This window comes from Gouania willdenowi, chromosome 10 (assembly GCF_900634775.1).
Source record: "Gouania willdenowi chromosome 10, fGouWil2.1, whole genome shotgun sequence".
NCBI classification, from domain to species: Eukaryota; Metazoa; Chordata; class Actinopteri; order Blenniiformes; family Gobiesocidae; genus Gouania; species Gouania willdenowi.
In genome coordinates this window covers 16311945-16337931 of record NC_041053.1, presented here as the reverse complement: position 1 = coordinate 16337931, position 25987 = coordinate 16311945, and the positions used below count along the sequence as shown (strand labels likewise).

Sequence of the window (25987 nt, the reverse complement as noted above, 5' to 3'; positions counted from 1 at the left end):
GAAAAACGGACATTAAAGCGCGTTAGTGACCCCATGAAAACAATATAATATGGGGCAAACGTATTTTAAAGCTCTCCTGGGTGTTTCACTGATGGGCTTAAAATCGCTGGAAATCATCTAGAGAAGTGAGACATCAAATGTTATTTATTTTTTTGAAAATGCTCCCATTTGTACATTCAAACTTTGATTTGCATCAAATGTAAATAATTTGTTAAACTCTCGGCCCTGAACCAGCTCAATGTGGACATTGGCGCGTTAGCGCCCCCTACAGAGTAAAGACAATTTAATATGGGGGGAAAAAAACATAAAAAATGTTGAGAATTTTTCACAAACTTTTGTTTTGGCCTCTCACTCAAAAAAGTCAATGAGACGCATGTTTTATTTTTTCACGAGATACTCTCCATTTTGTGTTAATAGGAAATTGGACAAATCTTAAAAATTGTCAGCTCAAACTTTAACACTCCTGGAACTACTACTACTTCTACTACTACTCCAGCAATGTTCTTGGATGTGTTAGTACAACAACAAAAATCATAAATATGCTAAGATTATATCTCAATAAATTTCTGTCTAAACAAATCAATAATAATGCATCGATAGTATAAAATTCACTGTTATATTATGCCTTTGTATGAACTTGAGGCAGCGCATCAAAGGCAGCACAGCAAAGGCAGCATATTTATTATTATTATTTGTATAACTAACCTGTGTTTAAAAATCTGATGTTATGTGAATAAAACAGTTTCTTGTTTGGATTGAAAGATTGATTTAGACGGATGTTTTTGGAATAGAAATTGCAAGGTGTTGCCAGGCCAACCATTGTCTTTTCTTTTACGTCATTATAAAAATTGGGAAAGTATAAATACAGACATGATTTATTTTATTTTTGCCATTAGTAAAATACAGGCTGAACACGTCTCTGCTTTCATAAAACATAGTGAGTTGTTATATCTCCAAACGTACAGGTGGTGTCACCATGGCTCCACAGAATAAACAGACGTGTCCGCTCTCCACCCTTCAGTCTGACTGCACACACAGCGCTCTGCTGCTCTGTGGATTTAACAAAGAGACTCACATCACGCTGCATTTTGGAGTTAATATTCCTTCGTATTTTCCTTCCTTTTCTGAATTTTACGCATCTGTCTGAGCTGAATCTGTTCCAAACATGAGGCTGTTCCCTGTGACGGTGCAGTGCGGCCTCGCTTTTGTTTTCCTGGCCGTGCGCCTCACAAACGGAGACGTGAGCTACTCCATCCCGGAGGAGATGAAACGTGGATCTGTGATCGGAAATATCGCTAAAGATCTGGGACTGGATTTGGACAGACTGTCTGCTCGTAAGGCTCGTATCGACACGGAGGATAACGGTGTGAAATACTGCGGTTTAAACCTGAATACAGGAGACCTGCTGGTACAAGAAAGGATGGACAGAGAGGGGCTTTGTGCCAAGAAGGCGTCGTGTATCGTTAAACAGGAGCTCGTGCTGGAAAATCCTTTAGAGCTGCATCGAATAAATATCCGCGTTCAGGATATTAATGATAATTCACCACAATTTAGAGCAGAAACAATTACATTTGAAATCAGAGAATCAGCACACAAAGGAGAACGGTTTCCTTTGGATGAAGCGCAAGACGGAGACATCGGAGAAAATGCTGTTCAGAGCTATTCATTACAGCAAAATGATCATTTTAAATTAAATATACAGTCAAAAGGGAGTGGAAGGAAATATGGTGAGTTAGTTTTGGACAAAGAATTAGACAGAGAGGATAAAAAAGAGATGATGCTCTTGCTTACCGCATTAGATGGCGGCTCTCCGCAGAGATCAGGTACTGTAGTCATACACGTCACTGTGCTGGATGCTAATGATAATAAACCAGTGTTCAGTCAGTCTGTCTATAAAGCCAGTCTGCCTGAAAACTCTCCTTTAGATACACTGGTGATCACAGTGAGTGCTACTGATGCAGACGAAGGAATTAATGGTGAAGTCACTTATTTATTTGATGATGTATCAGATGAGAAGCAAGTTTTCACTTTAAACTCTAAAACTGGAGAAGTTAGAGTAGCTGCAGCAATTGATTATGAAAAGGAATCCTCTTATGAAATGCAAATGAGTGCTAAAGATGGTCTGGGACTGCCTTCATATGCAACTTTAATTATTGACATCACTGATGTAAATGATAACGCTCCAGTGATTCATGTAAAATCTCTGACCAATCCCATTCCTGAGAACGTGTCACCTGGTACAGAGGTGGGCATCATCAACGTACAGGACAGAGACTCTGAGAAGAACCGACAGGTCCGCTGCTCCCTCCAGCAGGGTGTCCCTTTTAAATTGGTCCCCTCTATTAAAAACTATTATTCTGTGGTGAGCACAGGACAGCTGGACCGTGAAGTAATGTCTGATTACAACATTACAATCACTGCCACTGACGAGGGCTCGCCACCTCTGTCCTCCTCTAAAAGTCTGCACTTATCTGTAGCTGACATCAACGACAACCCACCTGTGTTTGAGGAGGAGTCGTACAGCGCATATGTGAGTGAGAATAACAAAGCTGGCTCCACTTTATGCTCCGTCACTGCTCGAGACCCTGACTGGAGACAAAACGGTACAGTGATTTATTCTCTGTTAGCTGCTGAGGTGAACGGTGCCCCGGTGTCCTCCTATGTGTCTGTTAACGGAGACACGGGGGTGATCCACGCTGTCAGGTCCTTTGATTATGAACAGCTGAGGAGCTTTAAAGTCCAGCTGATGGCCAGAGACAACGGTTCTCCTCCACTGAGCAGCAACGTGAGCGTCAGTGTGTTCATATCAGATGTGAATGACAGCCCTCCTCAGATACTGTACCCCGCCCCGGAGGGCAACTCCTTCATGACCGAGCTGGTCCCCAAAGCTGCACACGGAGGCTCTCTGGTGTCCAAAGTGATCGCGGTGGACGCAGACTCTGGACAGAACGCCTGGCTGTCCTATCAGATAGTCAAGTCCACTGATCCGGGACTGTTCACTATTGGTGTCCACAGTGGAGAGATCAGGACACAGCGGGACATTTGTGAGACTGACAGCATGAAACAGACGCTCATTGTGTCAGTGAAAGACAACGGACAGCCCTCTCTGTCTGCCACCTGCTCCATGTATTTACTGATTTCTGATAACTTGGCTGAGGTGCCAGAGCTGAAGGACATTTCTTATGATGAGAAAAACTCCAAGCTGACCTCTTATCTGATCATTGCACTGGTGTCCGTGTCCACCTTCTTCCTGACCTTCATCATCATCATCCTGGGTGTGAGGTTTTGTCGCAGGAGAAAGCCCAGACTGTTGTTTGATGGAGCAGTTACCATCCCTGGAGCTTATCTGCCTCCTAATTACGCAGATGTTGACGGCACAGGAACTTTACGCAGCACTTACAATTATGACGCCTACCTGACAACAGGATCTAGAACCAGTGACTTTAAGTTTGTCAGTTCTTACAATGACAACACGCTGCCTGCTGAGCAGACTCTGAGGAAAAGCCCATCAGACTTTGCTGATGCTTTTGGAAGTGCTGACAGCTCACCTGAGGTAGGACCAGCATTGTGGTTTTTTTTAATGTTTGAACACTTCACAGGATGTGCACAATGTGATTTTCTTTAACACTGTCATAGTTGGGTTGATTTTTACATTATTTCCCTGACTGAAGCTGTTGTGGGTCACTTGTGTATCTGCCTGTTTTCTCCGTGATTTTTTTTATTTTTATTCCTATTTATTTATTTTTATCAATCATTTCAATCACTATTTGAATAATTTTTAAACATGTTTTTACTGAATATTTTTTCTCTATCTTTGTTTTATTTTGGCCATTAAATTATTGTTATTATTTTTAATACATTTTTTAAAATTCTATGAGGATGCGACTGAAATATTGAAAGTGTCTAAGTCCAAAAGATAGTTTAAATATTTTTTTTATCAAGTGACATGGTTTTAACAGCTGACAGCTATTCTGAGGTAGGCACACAAAATTTCAAATAACTATAGTGCCCTGTTGTAAGTTTTGTTTTAGCATTTTTAATAGTTTTGGGCTCCAGTTGTTATTTTAACAGTAAAAAGTGAGGAATGTAATGCTAGTTTGTAAACTTTTTTTCTTGTTAAACAGCTTTTTTCCCCCTTTTTTCATTACTTTCTTCTTTTTTGTAGTTTATCAAATTATTTTCTTCAAGAGTTCAAAATGTTTACTTCCTTGTCATTTTTGCTTCTTTATTTTATTTCCTTTGTCTTTATTGTGCACATGACACACAACTATATCTATCAATGAACTCAGATGACTTTGGTTCCATTGAGGTGTTGTGTGACTGCTTAGAAAAAGTAAAATGCTGGATGACTGAAAAATTCCTTCAACTAAATCATGACAAGAGAGAGGTGATTGCCTTTGGTTACGAGGAAAAGAGGACCGCTAGCAGCGAGTATCTTGAGTCTCTTGGTTTTTAGCTTTTAAAGATCAAGTCAAAAACCTCGGGGTTCTGATTGACTCAGATCTTACATTCAGCAGTCAGATCAAATCTATCACAAAAACAGCCTTCTATACCACCTAAATAAAATATCCAGAGTGAAAGGTTTAATGACTCAGAAAGATCATGAGAAACTGGTCCATGCTTTTATCTCCAGTAGACTGGACTATTGTAATGGTCTTCTAACAGGAATCGCCCAAGAGAGCATCAAACATCTACAGCTGGTTCAGAACGCTACAGCTCGGGTCTAAACCAGAACAAAGAGGTCAGAACACATTACTCCAGTTTTAAAGTCTTTACACTGGCTCCCAGTCAGCCTCAAAATAGACTTTAAAGTTCTGCTGCTGGTGTATAAATCTGTGATGGGTTTGGTCCAGAATACATCAGTGACATGTTAGTCAGGTATGAACCCAGCAGGTCTCTGAGATCTATAGACACAGGTCAGATAGTGGAGCCCAGAGTTCACAGTAAACATGGTGATGCTGCTTTTAGTTGTTATGCTGCAAAGAAGTGGAACAAACTGCCAGCAGAGCTGAAGTCAGCATCCAATGTGAACATTTTATAATCAAAGTTAAAGGCACTTTTTTCTCTACTGCGTATGATTGAGAGAGATTTTTGGTCATGTTTTTATTGATGTAATGTATTTGTTGATGATTTTAAGTGTTTTTTTTTTTTGTTTTTTTTTTGTTGCTGACTTTAAGGTTTTTATTGATTTTAAGCTGTTGAGTGCTTTTGGTTGCATAACCCTATGTAATGCACGTTGAGTTGCTTTGAGTATATGAAATGCGCTATACACATACATTTTCCTTGCCTTGTCTTTTAGGGCTCATTTTTTTCCACTTGGTTCATTGATTACTTAATTTTACTTTTGAATCTTTGATGCATTGAAATTGTCTGAGTCATTTCTTGTTTTGGGAAGCCTTTGGTATCATTATTTGCATAAAATGCTTTTTGCGCGAAACATTTTTACATTATCACATTTGATTTGTTTTGGTTCTCATACAGGCAAGGTCTTGTAATAGGTTAAGTCTCAATTCATTATAATCAGTTTTTATCTTGTATATTAGCACTTAATTTAGTGTGTTGTGTTGGTCATAGGACCAATATTAATTACTCTACTCATGTATGATTATTTCCTCAATTTCTGATAATGTTCGTGTTAGATTGTAAATTGCTTAAAAATCAAATTACTGTATCAGACAAATCTTCTTATATATAGATTATAACTATGTAAAGATATAATCTTTACATAGTTATATTGTACACAAATTTGTTTTTTTTTTTACTCAGACAGACTAGTCGATTAATCGACTTTGGTGTTGTCTGGTGACTCTGTCCACGTGACGTCGACTCGTCGCAGTACCTGACTTTTGCCAAAGATGGCGGCGCAGCATAACAAACGAGGGTCTTAGTACCCCTGCACGGCAAGTCAGCACAATATCAAGTGTTTCTCGCTCCTTCCTGGTTTGTGCTCAAATGCAGCTGGTAGGCAGATACTACGGCTAATATACATGCTAACGTTAGTTGTAGTGGTGACATGTCTGTGTGCTAAGTAGATCTGGATAAAATCAGCAGCGCAGGACGGAGGCTCCGTTAGCGTGGGAAGACCGCTGTTGTGCCAAAATCTGTGACCGGAGGTGTCAAAAGTTCCAACCCCTGCGGCTTCTCAGCGGACATTTACTCCCCCTTAAACACGTTTGTAATTCTTTTCCAGTCTGCATTTACTACACCCACCGGTGGATCATTTTTAAGATTAAATTGGGGCTTTCGCCTTTAATTGGCCATGTAATGTTGTTACATAAATGGAATTTGTCCTCTGCATTTAACCCATCCCTGAGGAGCAGTGGGCAGCCATTTTTGCGGCGCCTGGGGAGCTTAACATCCCACAGTGATGGCCCAGGTGAGGCTTGAACCGGCAACCCTCCAATTACAAGCCAGCGTCCTTAACCACTTGGCCACCACTCCCTGGGGGAGCAAATAGCTTCTTAACACACTCAGTGCCATTAATGAGATAATTTGTCATTTCAAATCCAAACGCTCAATGTCATTTACAACAAAACTTGTCATTTATGTTTTTTCACGTAGATTACTAGAATACACCCTGGCGGAGGTCCCTCATCAATATCTAAGCTGTAATGTGATGTAGTGACCAACTGGTGCCCTGAAGGTGGCAGCAGTGCACCTTTAGATGTCAGATCAGCCACTAACGCTTTCTTAGCTAAGGAGGAAGAAGCAGGTACAAGGGAGATTATGGCGATATGAAGTGATATTGTGAAGTATCCAGCAGCTCACAGCGCCACTACTAACACAGAACATGCGTGGACCTGAGTGGATTTTTGATAATGTTGCGATTGTGAGATAAAACCATCAACTAACCGGGCCAATGGGTCAGCTCTGCGTGTCGGGAGGAAGAGGAAGTTGAGTCTGTGGTTTTTGTTGTTGTTTTATATAAGAAAACAATGTTCAGATGTTAGTTGTCACTAAAGCAAAAAAAAAAAAAAAAAGTAGCTTTAAAGTCACTGACAGGGTTTTTTTAAAAAAGGCTGTTTTCTCAGCTTTTTGCTCTGAAACTGAAAATTTGTGTAAAACTTGCTCTATTCAATGGCTGATTACAGGAGAATGAAACAAGCCAGAAACAGAAATGAAAGTAGAGGCTTTAATTTTTCAGAATCTGGTGTCAGATTTCAGATAGTCATAGTTGTAGCACTCTTCTTCTTTACCGCCGAGAAGCGACAGAGGTCACAGATTTTTTCTGGTCACAGACTACGTCAACTGCGTAAACCTCTTCGTAGCTATTAAGGAGATATTTACTCCCCTTTAAATGTGACGCGCCGGTGGGTGAAGTTCATGCAAATTAAAGAAGAATTACAAGCGTGTTTAAGGTGGAGTAAATGTCCACCGAGAAGTTGCAGGGGTTAAAACTGTTGCCACCTGCGTTCACAGATTTTTTTGGGTCACAGAACACCGGCACTCAGCTCGGCTTTGGCTCTTGGTGACTTCATCGACTAGTCGAAGTCGACATGATTACTATGCACATAAAGTCGACCTTTAAAATCATGAAGTCGTTCAACCCCTACTCAAAAATGTGTTTTTGTTGCAGCAAAATATATTTTAAAGACAAAAATGTAGGCTACATTTTACTTCATTGAGAGTATTTTTATTTATGTAATTTTTCCCCCTCTCCTTCCCACCTAATTTGGTATGTATTTTGTAGTTTTTTGTTAACCACGGTTAATAATGCGTTGAATTTATATAAGGCTTTTTCATTGACACTCAAACCGCTCTGTGCATTATTATTTTACTCCACACACAGTGGTGGTAAACTACTGTTGGAGCCACAGCTGCCCTGGGACAGACTGACAGAAGAGAAGCTGCATAGTACGGCATCGGTCCGTCTGACCACCACCAACACCAACACTCATTCACACAGTGTTGGTTGTGCAAGGCACTAATGTGGGTTAAGTGCCTTGCCAACAACAATGACTTGGCGAGCGCGGGATTCGAATCCCCAACCCTTCAGTTATTGAACAACCCACTGTACCACTCAGCCACGGTTGTCCCCAGTTATTTTCTTATTGCTCATAGATCAGGATTTCTCAGTAAGACATGAAAATAATTAACACATGGTTGTGTATTAAAATGAGAAAATTGATAAAATAAAATTGATCCTTTATCAGTAAGTGCACACTAGAAAACATTTTGTTAGTTGTCTTCAACATTAACCTAAAATAATGGAAAAGTCTTTATTTTGAAATCAAGTGTTCTTAACATCTTAGGTGCTTCGATTTTTAGACATTTTGACAAAGTTGTTTTTGTCTCGACTAGTGCAGTGCCCGTAGGAAGTATGTTTTGCTATAAAAAAATGGGAGGTTAAGTAGCTTTTTCGTGGATGGTTTAGATGGGAGCTTTATTGCCCACAGAGTGATTGGCTCTGGTGCGCCCACAGGCTGCCTCTAACCCGGCCAACTGTGCCGCGTGATCAAAACCAGTAAAGGCTCCATCCATAGTGATGATGTCATGAGTTCTAAAATTTCTTAAAATTGTCCGCTCAGCTGGACAATTTTATGAAATAATTAATTAACGATATCATTGCAGTCCAAACAAATCCGACATTGCACACCTTTGAACCAAGCAGCAGCCATGTTGAAAGTCTCTGAGCCTGATTTGCGGAGATATTTGAGGAACACACACACACAGCCAGACAGAGATTCCTTGCTTTATAGAAAGATATATCGATAGATATATATAGATAGATAAATAGATTTAACATTGCATTGTGTTCACGATAAACACGCTGTTGGTCACTGGGTTTAAAGTTGTAGGGAAGATTGCCTTTTGTTCACAGTTTAGTTTCTCATCATTCTGGCTATATATATATATATATATGTGAACATATTTACGTATTTAATTTCCTTTTCCAAAGCATAATTTCGACTTTTGGATGGTCACTTGAGTATTTGTTTAAAGGAGCTAAACATGATATCCTTTAATATCTAATTATTCTGCCATTTAAGGTGAGTACTTTGTGCTCTTACACAGTTATTGAACATGTAGGTGTGTGTGAAGCTACTCAGAAAATTCAAATTTAACTTGTTTCTCAGGTTTACGACTTTTTACATTTTCAGCTGACTCTGCCTGTTGGTTTGATGGAAGTCAGCTGTTTTTTTTACTTTTATTTTTTTTAAATGTCATTAAATTAACCTCTATTCAGAGAGGAGAACCAATTCAATCTCTCTTTGAATGTGTCCTGGTTTTTTGCCGATGTGAATTGATTTTATTTCTTATTAATTTCTGGTAGTTAATGTTATGTTTGTAACATGCTTTTATATGTGTACTGTGCACTTTTCAAAGTTTAATGTCAGTGTTTTTTTTAACTAATCTGTTCTGCACATATTAATGTTGTAGTCCTACTATATATATGTTTTTACTTCTAACATATATTTTTGTTTCTTTACTAGTTTTCTTTATCGATATTTCTGCAATAGACACTTTATAAGGGTATCTGACTCTTTGCATTTTCTTTTTTTAAACTTCAAAGACACTTAAATACAGATAATCTCTGCCTATTGCAAACAAATACAATATTAATTCATTTAATCATTCTTAGAATGCTGAATCAGAATATCTTTCTAACCCTGAAAGTCAGTACAGCTGAGAATTTTAGGTCTGATGTCTTTATTTGTAATTTGAGTTTAGCATATCAGATTTGAGTTTTTTTTTTTTTTTTTTTTTATTCGGTATATTTTAGGTTGTTTACATTAGGTTTCTGTAACAATTTAAAATTGACAATTAAAAAGGGAGAGGAACATTTAATTTACAGTCGCTGCTTTGAAATATACTGAGTTAGAGTTGTTATATCTCCAAACGTACAGGTGGTGTCACCATGGCTCCACAGAATAAACAGACGTGTCCGCTCTCCACCCTTCAGTCTGACTGCACACACAGCGCTCTGCTGCTCTGTGGATTTAACAAAGAGACTCACATCACGCTGCATTTTGGAGTTAATAATCCGTTTTATTCTTTTTAATCTAATTGTAATTCCTTTTTGAAATTTGCACATCTGTCTGAGCTGAATCTGTTCCAAACATGAGGCTGTTCCCTGTGACGGTGCAGTGCGGCCTCGCTTTTGTTTTCCTGGCCGTGCGCCTCACAAACGGAGACGTGAGCTACTCCATCCGGAGGAGATGAAACGTGGATCTGTTGATCGGAAATATCGCTAAAGATCTGGGACTGGATTTGGACAGACTGTCTGCTCGTAAGGCTCGTATCGACACGGAGGATAACGGTGTGAAATACTGCGGTTTAAACCTGAATACAGGAGACCTGCTGGTACAAGAAAGGATGGACAGAGAGGGGCTTTGTGCCAAGAAGGCGTCGTGTGTCGTTAAACAGGAGCTCGTGCTGGAAAATCCTTTAGAGCTGCATCGAATAAATATCCGCGTTCAGGATATTAATGATAATTTACCACAATTTAGAGCAGAAACTATAAAATTTGAAATCAGTGAATTAGCAGACAAAGGAGAACAGTTTCCATTGGATGAAGCGCACGACGGAGACATCGGAGAAAATGCTGTTCAGAGCTATTCATTACAGCAAAATGATCATTTTAAATTAAATATACAGTCAAAAGGGAGTGGAAGGAAATATTGTGAGTTAGTTTTGGACAAAGAATTAGACAGAGAGGATAAAAAAGAGATGATGCTCTTGCTTACCGCATTAGATGGCGGCTCTCCTCAGAGATCAGGTACTGTAGTCATACACGTCACTGTGCTGGATGCTAATGATAATAAACCAGTGTTCAGTCAGTCTGTCTATAAAGCCAGTCTGCCTGAAAACTCACCTTTAGATACACTGGTGATCACAGTGAGTGCTACTGATGCTGATGAGGGGAGTAATTCTGAAGTCACTTATTTATTTGATGATGTAGGTGAGAAGGAAGTTTTCTTCTTAAACTCCAAAACTGGAGAAGTTAGAGTAGCTGCAGCAATTGATTATGAAAAGGAATCTTCATATGAAATGCAGATCAGTGCTAAAGATGGTCTGGGATTGTCTTCCTATGCAACTTTAATTATTGACATCACTGATGTAAATGATAACGCTCCAGTGATCCATGTAAAATCTCTGACCAATCCCATTCCTGAGAACGTGTCACCTGGTACAGAGGTGGGCATCATCAACGTGCAGGACAGAGACTCTGAGAAGAACCGACAGGTCCGCTGCTCCCTCCAGCAGGGTGTCCCTTTTAAATTGGTCCCCTCTATTAAAAACTATTATTCTGTGGTGAGCACAGGACAGCTGGACCGTGAAGTAGTGTCTGATTACAACATTACAATCACTGCCACTGACGAGGGCTCTCCACCTCTGTCCTCCTCTAAAAGTCTGCACTTATCTGTAGCTGACATCAACGACAACCCACCTGTGTTTGAGGAGGAGTCGTACAGCGCATATGTGAGTGAGAATAACAAAGCTGGCTCCACTTTATGCTCCGTCACTGCTCGAGACCCTGACTGGAGACAAAACGGTACAGTGATTTATTCTCTGTTAGCTGCTGAGGTGAACGGTGCCCCGGTGTCCTCCTATGTGTCTGTTAACGGAGACACGGGGGTGATCCACGCTGTCAGGTCCTTTGATTATGAACAGCTGAGGAGCTTTAAAGTCCAGCTGATGGCCAGAGACAACGGTTCTCCTCCACTGAGCAGCAACGTGAGCGTCAGTGTGTTCATATCAGATGTGAATGACAACCCTCCTCAGATACTGTACCCCGCCCCGGAGGGCAACTCCTTCATGACCGAGCTGGTCCCCAAAGCTGCACACGGAGGCTCTCTGGTGTCAAAAGTGATCGCGGTGGACGCAGATTCTGGACAGAACACCTGGCTGTCCTATCAGATAGTCAAGTCCACTGATCCGGGACTGTTCACTATTGGTGTCCACAGTGGAGAGATCAGGACACAGCGGGACATTAGTGAGACTGACAGCATGAAACAGACGCTCATTGTGTCAGTGAAAGACAACGGACAGCCCTCTCTGTCTGCCACCTGCTCCATGTATTTACTGATTTCTGATAACTTGGCTGAGGTGCCAGAGCTGAAGGACATTTCTTATGATGAGAAAAACTCCAAGCTGACCTCTTATCTGATCATTGCGCTGGTGTCCGTGTCCACCTTCTTCCTGACCTTCATCATCATCATCCTGGGTGTGAGGTTTTGTCGCAGGAGAAAGCCCAGACTGTTGTTTGATGGAGCAGTTACCATCCCTGGAGCTTATCTGCCTCCTAATTACGCAGATGTTGACGGCACAGGAACTTTACGCAGCACTTACAATTATGACGCCTACCTGACAACAGGATCTAGAACCAGTGACTTTAAGTTTGTCAGTTCTTACAATGACAACACGCTGCCTGCTGAGCAGACTCTGAGGAAAAGCCCATCAGACTTTGCTGATGCTTTTGGAAGTGCTGACAGCTCTCCTGAGGTAGGATTATAGTGTTTTCTTTATATAATTACATTTTTAACCCTCGACCACTTTTCCAATTAAATGACACAATCTGAATTTTGTACTTCAACAATGTCATGCGCAATCTGCGGTAACGTATAAAAACATCCCTATTAGAACACTGCTCAGATTGATATAGATATCAACCAAGCGTTCTATTTTAGTGTCTTTTTTTACTGACTGAAGCGGCAGTGTTCCTTGTGTATCTGTGTAATACTGAAGCTATTTATTTTATTCACATGTATCAATATTTTATTTTTCATTTGAAGTTAAAGTATACTTCATATTTTAAGTAAATAAGCCTTTCAAGTACCATTTTGAAAAACACTAGATGTTCACAATGTCCACATTTTTCTTTTTGTAAGACACAACAGACTAAAATATGGGAGAAATCTACATTGTGAAATAAGTTGGTATCCTTAGGGCTGTATTTACTATGAAATTATTGAGTATTGGCTGTTTATCATGTTGTGTTTACTCGCTCGAGCTGGGATTGGTTGTTCTGCTAGTGGCTTCAAGCTTGTTTGTCCTAATTGTGCAGTATCTTATAGATAAACAGATATACAATGATGAATTTAAAATGCAAAATAGCTGTTAAATATCATTAGGTTTTTCTGTACTCTGTACTACGAAGCAGGTTATGAACACGTTCACTTAAGCCAGGTGATTTCATCCTGGCTGCGCGCACGTTCATAAGAAATAATGCAGCATCTGACATAAATTAAACACGGAGAAACCGTGTAGAGTAACTTGCATCACAATTGAGGAATAATTGTTTAAAAATATGACGATTTAAAATCCATAATTCAGACCAAAAACAACACTGTTGCTGCAGCAAAAGCAGGAAGGAAGGAATGCAGGCAGGAAGCTACCAACACTGTTAATGCGTAAAATTGTGACAATATACAATATTAATTCATCAGATGATAAACAAACAGCGTTCTGCTCAGCCAGTTTACATTTATTACAGCACAGACAAGTTTCTATTCACGTAGTCTGCCTCAATTTCTCACATACTGGGATGAGAGCGCATTGTTTTACTGCGATGACTCAGTGAACCCTGTGAAGGGGACATGTGGTATTCAGTATAAACCGTTCAGTCAGCCTACATCATAAGGTGGACATTATTTGTGTTTAATATTGCCTGTATTATTTCACAGCGCCTATCACACTGTATATAGCAGCACAACTGCTGCATTTTTCGGCTGAGGATGTCAGCATTGCTAACATGTGAATGAATGAAAGAATGAATGACTGTATCTGTTGGCGGAAGAGCGCCTTACTCAAGCTTCATCAGCTGACTGTAGATCAGTCCATCAGATGTAAATCTATATCTTTCCTAAAGGATGTAATTGGTATTAATATTATTTCGTTCCTAAACACAACTGTCAGATCTGTACCAACCAGGATCTTCTACCAATGGGGATGTTTTCCAAAAGAACTAATTTGTCAGGAGGAGGGAGTTTTGAATTCGCTAATATCTTCTCCACTTCTTAACCTGCTCCCAACTATGTTAGTTGCTCAGCCCAATGTGATTTACCCTGGTAAAAAGTTAACCAGCAGTATAGCACACACAGAATAAATCAAGGAATTTAGCAGGATATGAGGAAATCCGGCTTTGTAGTACAGGCCCTTAAAAACCCCTTTCTTGTGTATTTACACTTTCATGAAGAGAGATCTTTAAGCATTAAAGACATTTTATTAGTTCTCCTGGTGATTCCGGTTTCGCGTGTTTGTTTAATCAAGAGTTTGGTGGACACGGTTCCATAATGTTATATATATATATAAAATATGTATGTTGTGTTGGTGTAATCTTTTTAATAAGTCGTAAGAAAAGTTTGTTTGAAGTTTTGCATCATGTTTCTTATTTGAGTTTTGGCTGCAAACACTTCTCTAGGAAATCTAAAGTTTTAATTTACTGTCCTTTCTTTGATAAAATCTGTTTTGTTGGTAAGATTAGTGATTTAGTTGTTCCCCATCTGCCTTAAAGCATGACTGCCCTGATTTCATATCCTAATCGTCAAGGGTCTTTTGTTTTTTCGTGGGTTTCGTCTGCTCTTCCACTTTTTTCCCACCATCAAAAGATGCATTGCATGTACTTGGCAATGGTTGTCAAAATGTCCTTCAAAATTGTTTTTTAATTGCACATGGATAAAAAGGGGTCCTTTCCTGAAATGGCTTCGCTTGTTGATCAGTTTAGCTGGATTTATGTGGTGAAACCTTTGTTAATCCTTTGTCTCTTTCTTGCATTTGCTACACCTTTTTAGCCGTTGAAGATAAGCACCCAGGAATACAAGTTATCAAACCTATCAGAATGGATTATTGTTTGTTCTTGATGAATATTTACACTCAAACTCATACAATCATGTTTAATTGTTAAGTATATGATGTCATCTGCTTTTTTCATTGATGCGATCCAGTCTCATTAAATGTTTATCCATATTTTCAGTTCCTTCTATTCTGTAATTTTTTTGATACTTTCTGCAAAGGTGTTCCTATACAGCTGCAATGATGACTTTTCAGTACAGCTATATAACATATCATTTTAAAGCAAATATACTGTACTGCTTTTGTAACTGTGAATTTATATATTTCTCCGATACCAAAATGCCCAGAGAGAGACCAAACTTGTTAAAAACAGACACCAAGGTGTCCTTGGGCAAGGCCCTTCACCCACATTGCCTATGAATGTAATGTGAGTGAGAGTTGGTGGTGTTCGGAGGGGCCGATAGCGCACTATGGCAGCCTTGCCTCCGTCAGTCATGCCCCAGTGCAGCTGTGGCTACAATAGTAGCTTACCACCACTAAGTGTGAAGTGAAAGAATAATCCCTTCATTCTGTAAAGCGACTTTGAGTGTCCAAAAAGCGCTATATAAAATTGATGAGTTATTATTATTATTGAGTGCCAGACTTGAGAGTTGAATCGTTGGCTTAGCCTTCTTGCTCCAGACAGAGATGCTAACCTTGACTCCACTGAGCTGCAATGACAATTATTAGGTTTTTATTGCAATTATTGTAGTTAGAATCATCTGTATATATATATGTATATACTGTATATACATCTTCTGTATATACGATCTTATGCATGCTAAACTACTCATCAATACACAAGATTTAAAACAGGACACAGAGAGAATTATCAGTGTGTCTTTTTTGTTTGTTTTGTTTTTGTAGGCCTTGGTTGGCAGTAATAGATTGTACAGTCAAATAATAATGTAGATTTGCTCTCATATTCCCCACCATTGAAAATAGTAAACATAGTTATTCTGTAACTGCTGTAAAGTTGCTATGTTAATTAAATGGATGAAAAAGGTGTTCACTTATGCTGGATCCTTTAAAAGTGTAACAATAGCCCAACTGTGGGAAAGCCACTATTATTATTATTATTATTATTATTATTATTATTATTATTATTATTATTATTATTATTATTATTATTATTTGTTACTAACTTGTGTTTAAAAATCTGATGTCATGTGAATAAAACATACTCCTGTTTTGAAAGAAAAAAAATTATTTAGTTGCATGTTTTTGATTTAAAAATTCTAAGGTAGTTATGTTGCCAGGCCAACCATTGTCTTTTCTTTAGTTACTTTTACGTATTGGAATAATAGAGAAAAGTAGAAAAACAACAAAGGAAAAAAATACATGATTTTTGTCATCTACTGTTAAAATAAAGGCTGAACACGTCTCTGCTTTCATAAAACATAGTGAGTTGTTATATCTCCAAACGTACAGGTGGTGTCACCATGGCTCCACAGAATAAACAGACGTGTCCGCTCTCCACCCTTCAGTCTGACTGCACACACAGCGCTCTGCTGCTCTGTGGATTTAACAAAGAGACTCACATCACGCTGCATTTTGGAGTTAATATTCCTTCGTATTTTACTTTCTTTTCTGAATTTTACACATCTGTCTGAGCTGAACCTGTTCCAAACATGAGGCTGTTCCCTGTGACGGTGCAGTGCGGCCTCGCTTTTGTTTTCCTGGCCGTGCGCCTCACAAACGGAGACGTGAGCTACTCCATCCCGGAGGAGATGAAACGTGGATCTGTGATCGGAAATATCGCTAAAGATCTGGGACTGGATTTGGACAGACTGTCTGCTCGTAAGGCTCGTATCGACACGGAGGATAACGGTGTGAAATACTGCGGTTTAAACCTGAATACAGGAGACCTGCTGGTACAAGAAAGGATGGACAGAGAGGGGCTTTGTGCCAAGAAGGCGTCGTGTGTCGTTAAACAGGAGCTCGTGCTGGAAAATCCTTTAGAGCTGCATCGAATAAATATCCGCGTTCAGGATATTAATGATAATTCACCGAAATTTACAGCTGAAAATATCAAATTGGAAATCAGTGAATCAGCAGACAAAAGTGCACGGTTTCCATTGGATGAAGCGCACGACGGAGACATCGGAGAAAATGCTGTTCAGAGCTATTCATTACAGCAAAATGATCATTTTAAATTAAATGTAAATTCAAAAACAGGAAGACAGAAATACTGTGAGTTAGTTTTAGACAAAGAATTAGACAGAGAGGATAAAAAAGAGATGATGCTCTTGCTTACCGCATTAGATGGTGGCTCTCCTCAGAGATCAGGTACTGTAGTCATACACGTCACTGTGCTGGATGCTAATGATAATGCACCAGTGTTCAGTCAGTCTGTCTATAAAGCCAGTCTGCCTGAAAACTCTCCTTTAGATACACTGGTGATCACAGTGAGTGCTACTGATGCTGATGATGGAATTAATGGAGACGTTAAATATAAATTTAATCATGATGCAGATGAAAACCAAATTTTTACAATAAACTCTAAAACTGGAGAAGTTAGAGTAGCTGCAGCAATTGATTATGAAAAGGAATCTTCATATGAAATGCAGATCAGTGCTAAAGATGGTCTGGGACTGTCTTCCTATGTAACTTTAATAATTGACATCACTGATGTAAATGATAACGCTCCAGTGATTCATGTAAAATCTCTGACCAATCCCATTCCTGAGAACGTGTCACCTGGTACAGAGGTGGGCATCATCAACGTGCAGGACAGAGACTCTGAGAAGAACCGACAGGTCCGCTGCTCCCTCCAGCAGGGTGTCCCTTTTAAATTGGTCCCCTCTATTAAAAACTATTATTCTGTGGTGAGCACAGGACAGCTGGACCGTGAAGTAGTGTCTGATTACAACATTACAATCACTGCCACTGACGAGGGCTCTCCACCTCTGTCCTCCTCTAAAAGTCTGCACTTATCTGTAGCTGACATCAACGACAACCCACCTGTGTTTGAGGAGGAGTCGTACAGCGCATATGTGAGTGAGAATAACAAAGCTGGCTCCACTTTATGCTCCGTCACTGCTCGAGACCCTGACTGGAGACAAAACGGTACAGTGATTTATTCTCTGTTAGCTGCTGAGGTGAACGGTGCCCCGGTGTCCTCCTATGTGTCTGTTAACGGAGACACGGGGGTGATCCACGCTGTCAGGTCCTTTGATTATGAACAGCTGAGGAGCTTTAAAGTCCACCTGATGGCCAGAGACAACGGTTCTCCTCCACTGAGCAGCAACGTGAGCGTCAGTGTGTTCATATCAGATGTGAATGACAACCCTCCTCAGATACTGTACCCCGCCCCGGAGGGCAACTCCTTCATGACCGAGCTGGTCCCCAAAGCTGCACACGGAGGCTCTCTGGTGTCCAAAGTGATCGCGGTGGACGCAGACTCTGGACAGAACGCCTGGCTGTCCTATCAGATAGTCAAGTCCACTGATCCGGGACTGTTCACTATTGGTGTCCACAGTGGAGAGATCAGGACACAGCGGGACATTAGTGAGACTGACAGCATGAAACAGACGCTCATTGTGTCAGTGAAAGACAATGGACAGCCCTCTCTGTCTGCCACCTGCTCCATGTATTTACTGATTTCTGATAACTTGGCTGAGGTGCCAGAGCTGAAGGACATTTCTTATGATGAGAAAAACTCCAAGCTGACCTCTTATCTGATCATTGCACTGGTGTCCGTGTCCACCTTCTTCCTGACCTTCATCATCATCATCCTGGGTGTGAGGTTTTGTCGCAGGAGAAAGCCCAGACTGTTGTTTGATGGAGCAGTTACCATCCCTGGAGCTTATCTGCCTCCTAATTACGCAGATGTTGACGGCACAGGAACTTTACGCAGCACTTACAATTATGACGCCTACCTGACAACAGGATCTAGAACCAGTGACTTTAAGTTTGTCAGTTCTTACAATGACAACACGCTGCCTGCTGAGCAGACTCTGAGGAAAAGCCCATCAGACTTTGCTGATGCTTTTGGAAGTGCTGACAGCTCTCCCGAGGTAGGACATGGTGTCTTCTCATGTGTTCATGTGTCTTTCTGCACTTTCACTAACATTTTTGGGTTGACACTGTTTCATGTGCTTGTGGTTCAGATAGCAATAAGTTTTGTTGACACTTTTAGGGCTGCACATATATACTTAAAGGTTTCCCTTGAATTGTAATTTCTGGTGTTGAAACTTGTGCTCTTTTTTATTCTTCAGCTTTGCTGAGGTAGGCGTATAACTTCTTTGGTCATTGATGTGTATTTTTCAATTAAAAACTTATTTCTAAATATATATTGGCACAACATCCATTAGTGGATTTTTTTGTCATAACAGGGTATAACTACCCTATCTTTGCCCAGTTTAACCAGAGCTCATCAACAGTGCAAATTCTGTTTTACAATAACACAGAGGCGACCTAAGGGCATAGTTGTGAATGCTTGACTCTCACAAGTCCATAATGCTTGTTACGTTTTGACATCTTCTGCTTAACCCGAAAAGAAGGATCTTCAAATAACTGCAAATTTTAACTTTTACTTTTAAACAACAATCTTTGAGAACAATATCTAGATGTTTGTGTTAAATTTTTTCGAGGAGTATAGTTGTTACGGCTGGTGCCTCATGGCCTCTCAGCCTGCCCTTCCGCCTCTCTCCTAACACACCTGATCAGTAATCTGGATGAGAGGGAGGAAGAGCTGTATAAAAAGCTGAGAGGACCAGAAGGAAGAAGGCACAACATCAGACCAGCAGCAGACATCTGGGGAGAGTTCTTCTATACTCCCCACTCTTTGTCTTTGTGAGTTTATTTTAGTTTGGACTGGAGATTTCTGGTATCCTGTTTTTGTGTTCATGTAGTTTAGTGTTTTGTAGTTTAGAGGATGGACGCTGGGACGACGGCCCTGTATAAGGTTGGCCGGACAAGCCCCCAATTTATGTTTATTTTTGGTCAACAAATCCTGTTTTAACATTTAGGTTAGTTTTTCAGTGGTCAGCCGATTTTATGACATTTTTAGCTGATTTTTTCTGTTTAAACATAATACTTACTCTGCCTGAATTGGTCTTGTGTTGGAAATCTGTAGTTGTATTACTTTACAACAAAAAATATTCATAGTTCATTCTGCTATTTTCTGTGTATTTGCAGCATGTTTTTAGACTTGATTAAGTGTATTGTGAGAGTATAAAGGGGAACAATATTGGCAACAACCACATCTTTTTTTAAACTCTTTTTTTTCTAATATCCTTGAGTAATAATCTTTGATATTTGAATGATGTAGTTTGACTTATTTTCTTTTATTTTTTCAAGAACAAAAAAAAAACAACCCTTTACATTTTGAATTTGTTATTAGGCTCTATGCAATGTGTATGGTAAACTTTGGAAAAATGTTGAAAGCTTTTTGTTTCTTGCATAATTTTCAAAATTTGATATCATAGCATTTTTGAAAACATGATCTAATTTGCATGATTTTGAATGTGGCCAAATGTATATTAGCTGTTCACTACTTAGTAAACATAGATTTCAAGAAAAGAAAAAAAAAATATGAAGGGCATCTTAAAGTATTTGGTATTGTAACTCTTTTAATGTCTAAATTATAAACAGATTTACTGATTATTACGAAACAAATACATTATTATGTTCGTTATTCGTGGCTCTAGGTTTCTGCTTTTATTATATTTCAGACTCAGATTATGTTTCTAACAATTAAATCTTTGTCGGTACAGCTGAAATGATTATGGTTTATGTCTTTTTTTGTTGTATAATCAAGCATAACAAATTTGATGTTTTTCCCTATATTAAGGCTTGTTTACATTAAGTTTCTGTAACATTTTAACATTGGGACAGTTGAGAAAGGAGTGGAGTGTTTGCAGTGTAAACAATTAATTTTAAAACTTGGCTTTGAAACATACTGAGTTATGAACGGTTTCTTGTAACAACTGATAGGTGTGCGCACCAGGAACAAAGGCCTGCTTCAGAGTGAAATTATATCAATGTAGATGCCATAATGTTTAAAAGTATGCCTCAGTTACATTAAATGTCATTTCATTAAAAAATATATCTCTTTTTTTTTTCATTGCATCACGAATCGGAATGCATATGATATAAAATAGACGTGTATATTGATGTACTTTGTAGTTGTAAAATACTGAAAGTTTTATGACACAAGTTGTTTTGAAGGCAGGTGTCATGCTCAACCAGAGACAGGGTGTAAAGATGCACCATCAGGGAATTAGGCTACATGCTATATGCACAGGCATGGCAGGGTGTGTCTCAGACTAGATATTGTGAACTCAATTTCACTTATTTTTACTAATACATCCATCGCACCAGTCTCACTTCTTGTTGCTGTCATACAGAATCATGTACCACGTTGAACTGTTGGGCGCAAATACGCAACAAGGAGGAGGTCGCCTCCACATCCCAACCAAATCTTTACGACACGTCCCGAATAAATGCTGAGCCACAAAAACATGAAAAACATCAACTTTAGGCTACCAACACCTGACAGAGTTCCTTCAGTCCATCACACACCAACACCCCGAAACATGGTAGTCTACATGAGAGTGAAATGGTGTAATCATCTGATACTAAAGTGAATTATTACATATAACTGTCTCCAGTCGACTGAAGCTTCAGGAGAAAGACATAGGCTATACTATTTTTATACTACAAAAAATACACCAATCCATTCAAAATTTTCCCTGCAAAAGTAATATTTCAATACAATATTTATGTATACTAATCATTTTAATAAAATCATGTGTTATTTTAAAATGACTCCCTCATGTGATAACCTCTTATAACTATACATTTCCTCCTTCACTAAGCAAATACAATGAAAGATTTCCAGACACTCAAAAACATGTCCATCAATAATCAACAGAGCTGCAGACTCAGACACAGCATCAGAATATGTGGATCAGAACTATTGAGCCCCTGACATCTATATGAGCCATCAACTTATAGGGACCTGACATCAGCAGACCAACTGGAATGCTAAACTGCTATTGAAAAATGGGAGGGCAGGTGACCCATATGAGTTATTTTGAATTAGATTCCTCAGGCCAATATACAGTACCTGACAGTATCAATGCTCCGAGAGGGGCTTCCCTCTTGAAATACCGTCCATGTACACAAGTTTGGAGAGACGGACCGTCTTTGGCAGTTAACGGTACAATAACTCCTTGTTATTGTTTAGCTTCAGTCCGCTTGTAAACAATGATAAATGTGCCACTTTTTGCCCCCTGCTGTGCGCATTTCTGCAGTGACGTTGTACAGAAACCATCTATTTTGGAAGGTTTTTAGTGACATTGTAGTGATAGTGAATAAAGAGTAGAGTGAGATTAAAAAAAAAAAAAAAAACATGCATGATTATTTCTACTAAACACGTATCTTCTTTAATAAAACTTGAAAAAATAAAAAATAAATATTACAGTTGTTATATCTTTTTTTAAACTTCAGACACTTAAACAAAGATAATTGCAAACAAATACAATATAACTTTATTTATCCATTCTTAGAATGCTGAATCAGAATAACTTTCTAACCATGAAAGTCAGTACAGCTGAGAATTTTAGGTCTGATGTTTTTATTTGTATTATGAGTTTAGCATATCAGATTTGAGGTTTTTTTTTTTTTTTTTTTTTTATTCGGTAGATTATAGGTTGTTTACATTAGGTTTATGTAACATTTTAAAAGTGAGAGGAACATTTAATTTACAGTCACTGCTTTGAAATATACTGAGTTAGAGTTGTTATAGCTCCAAACGTACAGGTGGTGTCACCATGGCTCCACAGAATAAACAGACGTGTCCGCTCTCCACCCTTCAGTCTGACTGCACACACAGCGCTCTGCTGCTCTGTGGATTTAACAAAGAGACTCACATCACGCTGCATTTTGGAGTTAATATTCCTTCGTATTTTACTTCCTTTTCTGAATTATACACATCTGTGTGAGCTGAATCTGTTCCAAACATGAGGCTGTTCCCTGTGACGGTGCAGTGCGGCCTCGCTTTTGTTTTCCTGGCCGTGCGCCTCACAAACGGAGACGTGAGCTACTCCATCCCGGAGGAGATGAAACGTGGATCTGTGATCGGAAATATCGCTAAAGATCTGGGACTGGATTTGGACAGACTGTCTGCTCGTAAGGCTCGTATCGACACGGAGGATAACGGTGTGAAATACTGCGGTTTAAACCTGAATACAGGAGACCTGCTGGTACAAGAAAGGATGGACAGAGAGGGGCTTTGTGCCAAGAGGCGTCGTGTGTCGTTAAACAGGAGCTCGTGCTGGAAAATCCTTTAGAGCTGCATAGAATAAATATCCGCGTTCAGGATATTAATGATAATTCACCACAATTTAAGGAGGATACATTGAAATTTGAAATTCGTGAATCAGCAGACAAAGGCGAACGGTTTCTGTTGGGTGAGCGCACGCCGGAGACATCGGAGAAAATGCTGTTCAGAGCTATCATTACAGCAAAATGATCATTTTAAATAAATATGAACACAAAAGCAGGTGGACGGAAATACTGTGAGTTAGTTTAGACAAAAAGAATTAGACGAGAGGATAAAAAAGAAATGATGCTCTTGCTTACCGCATTAGATGGCGGCTCTCCTCAGAGATCAGGTACGTTAGTCATACACGTCACTGTGCTGGATGCTAATGATAATGCACCAGTGTTCAGTCAGTCTGTCTATAAAGCAGTCTGCCTGAAAATTCTCCTTTAGATACACTGGTGATCACAGTGAGTGCTACTGATGCAGATGATGGTGTAAAACAGTGAGATCACTTATGGAGTTGATCATGTGTCAGATGAAAACAGTGACACATTTATTTAAATTCTAAAACTGGAGAAGTTAGAGTAGCTGGAATGATTGATTATGAGAGAGGTGTCATCTTGAATTACAGATCAGTGCTAAAGATGGACTTGGATTAGTTTCTATGCAACTTTAATTATTGACATCACTGATGTAAATGATAACACTCCAGTGATTCATGTAAAATCTCTGACCAATCCCATTCCTGAGAACGTGTCACCTGGTACAGAGGTGGGCATCATCAACGTGCAGGACAGAGACTCTGAGAAGAACCGACAGGTCCGCTGCTCCCTCCAGCAGGGTGTCCCTTTTAAATTGGTCCCCTCTATTAAAAACTATTATTCTGTGGTGAGCACAGGACAGCTGGACCGTGAAGTAGTGTCTTGATTACAACATTACAATCATTGCCACTGACGAGGGCTCTCCACCTCTGTCCTCCTCTAAAAAGTCTGCACTTATCTGTAGGTGACATCAACGACAACCCACCTGTGTTTGAGGAGGAGTCGTACAGCGCATATGTGAGTGAGAATAACAAAGCTGGCTCCACTTTATGCTCCGTCACTGCTCGAGACCCTGACTGGAGACAAAACGGTACAGTGATTTATTCTCTGTTAGCTGCTGAGGTGAACGGTGCTCCCGGTGTCCTCCTATGTGTCTGTAACGGAGACACGGGGGTGATCCACGCTGTCAGGTCTTTGATTATGAACAGCTGAGGAGCTTTAAAGTCCAGCTGATGGCCAGAGACAACGGTTCTCCTCACTGAGACAGCACGTGAGCGTCAGTGTGTTCATATCAGATGTGAATGACAACCTCCTCAGATACTGTACCCCGCCCGGAGGGCAACTCCTCTTCATGACCGAGCTGGTCCCCAAAGCTGCACACGGAGGCTCTCTGGTGTCCAAGTGATCGCGGTGGACGCAGACTCTGGGCAGAACGCCTGGCTGTTCCTATCAGATCGTCAAGTCCACTGATCCAGGACTGTTCACTATTGGTGTCCACAGTGGAGAGATCAGGACACAGAGGGACATTTGTGAGACTGACAGCATGAAACAGACGCTCATTGTGTTCAGTGAAAGACAACGGACAGCTACTCTCTGTCTGCCACCTGCTCCATGTATTTACTGATTTCTGATAACTTGGCTGAGGTGCCAGAGCTGAAGGACATTTACTTATGATGAGAAAAACTCCAAGAGTGACCTCTTATCTGATCATTGCGCTGGTGTCCGTGTCCACCTTTTTCCTGACCTTCATCATCATCATCCTGGGTGTGAGGTTTTGTCGGCAGGAGAAAGCCCAGAACTGTTGTTTGATGGAGCAGTTACCATCCCTGGAGCTTATCTGCCTCCTAATTACGCAGATGTTGACGGCACAGGAACTTTTACGCAGCACTACAATTATGACGCCTACCTGACAACAGGATCTAGAACAGTGACTGTAAGTTTGTCAGTTCTTACAATGACAAACACGCTGCCTGCTGAGCAGACTCTGAGGAAAAGCCCATCAGACTTTGCTGATGCTTTTGGAAGTGCTGACAGCTCTCCTGAGGTAGGACTATAGCGTTATCTTTATATAATTACATTTTACCCTTGAACACTTTTCTCAACCTAATGACGCAATGTGAATTTTGTGTTTGTTAATGTCTTGTTAAATCTGCGGTAACGTGTAAAAACACCCTTATTAGAAACTGTATTCTTATATATAGATATCGACCAAGCATTCTATTTTATTATTATTATTATTATTATTATTATTATTATTATTATTATTATTATTATTATTATTATTATTTTTATTACATATTTTCTCTGACTGTAGCTGCTGTGTGTTTGTGTATCTGTCCATGGTGCTGAAGCTCTTTTGTTTCATTCATATGTTTTGATATTTGTTCTTTAAGTGAAGAAGCCTTTCATTTACTCTTACGAGAAACAGCTTGAATGAATTATGAAAAACAGGTGGATGTTCACAATGTCCAGATTTTTCTTTTTGTGAGACACAACTGAGAAAAAAAGGGACAATTTAATAAGTTGGTATCCTTAGGGTAATATTGACTATGAGATGACTGAGGTGGATTGCTTTGAAAGTAAAGTCCCTGTATATATTTCACTAAAACACTGAGGTAAATTTTTTCTATTTCATATCATAAAGGATACTGATGTTTATTGTGTTCCTAAAAGTTCTTGTTAGAATGGATTATAATGTAGTTATGATCAAAAATGTTACTTGATTGGTTTTGTGATTATTACACAGGCTGTTTTTTTGGGTTGTAGAGGTTTTCTCATGTTGTGTTTACTGGCTCGATCTTGTATTGGTTGTTCTGCTGGTGGCTCCAAGCTTGTCTTTCCTGATTATATATCATAGATAAACAGATATGCATTGATAAATGTAAAATGTAAAATA

General features: G+C 39.6%; 2 protein-coding genes and 2 pseudogenes across 2 annotated transcripts; all 4 read left to right on the top strand.

Moving 5' to 3' along the window:
• The first annotated feature begins 972 nt into the window (after window positions 1-972).
• On the top strand, window positions 973-8455 carry LOC114470738 (protocadherin beta-16-like). The gene is made up of 2 exons (XM_028459072.1): window positions 973-3553; window positions 8423-8455. The coding sequence occupies exons 1-2, from the start codon at window positions 1166-1168 to the stop codon at window positions 8453-8455; spliced, it is 2421 nt and encodes an 806-aa protein (XP_028314873.1). The 5' UTR covers window positions 973-1165.
• A 1404-nt stretch (window positions 8456-9859) lies between these two features.
• On the top strand, window positions 9860-14238 carry LOC114470737 (protocadherin beta-16-like; annotated as a pseudogene).
• Window positions 14239-16213: 1975 nt separating this feature from the next.
• On the top strand, window positions 16214-19004 carry LOC114470736 (protocadherin beta-16-like). The gene is made up of 2 exons (XM_028459070.1): window positions 16214-18794; window positions 18996-19004. Exons 1-2 carry the CDS (start codon window positions 16407-16409, stop codon window positions 19002-19004), a joined length of 2397 nt encoding a protein of 798 aa, XP_028314871.1. The 5' UTR covers window positions 16214-16406.
• Window positions 19005-22564: 3560 nt separating this feature from the next.
• On the top strand, window positions 22565-25147 carry LOC114470735 (protocadherin beta-16-like; annotated as a pseudogene).
• The last annotated feature ends 840 nt before the right edge of the window (window positions 25148-25987 follow it).

Coding starts and splice junctions, on each gene's coding strand:
- LOC114470736 (XM_028459070.1), top strand. CDS start 16,407: ATGAGGCTGTTCCCTGTGACGGTGCAGTGCGGCCTCGCTTTTGTTTTC.
- LOC114470738 (XM_028459072.1), top strand. CDS start 1,166: ATGAGGCTGTTCCCTGTGACGGTGCAGTGCGGCCTCGCTTTTGTTTTC. Junction 3,554..8,422: donor GTGCTGACAGCTCACCTGAG/GTAGGACCAGCA, acceptor GTGCGCCCACAG/GCTGCCTCTAACCCGGCCAA.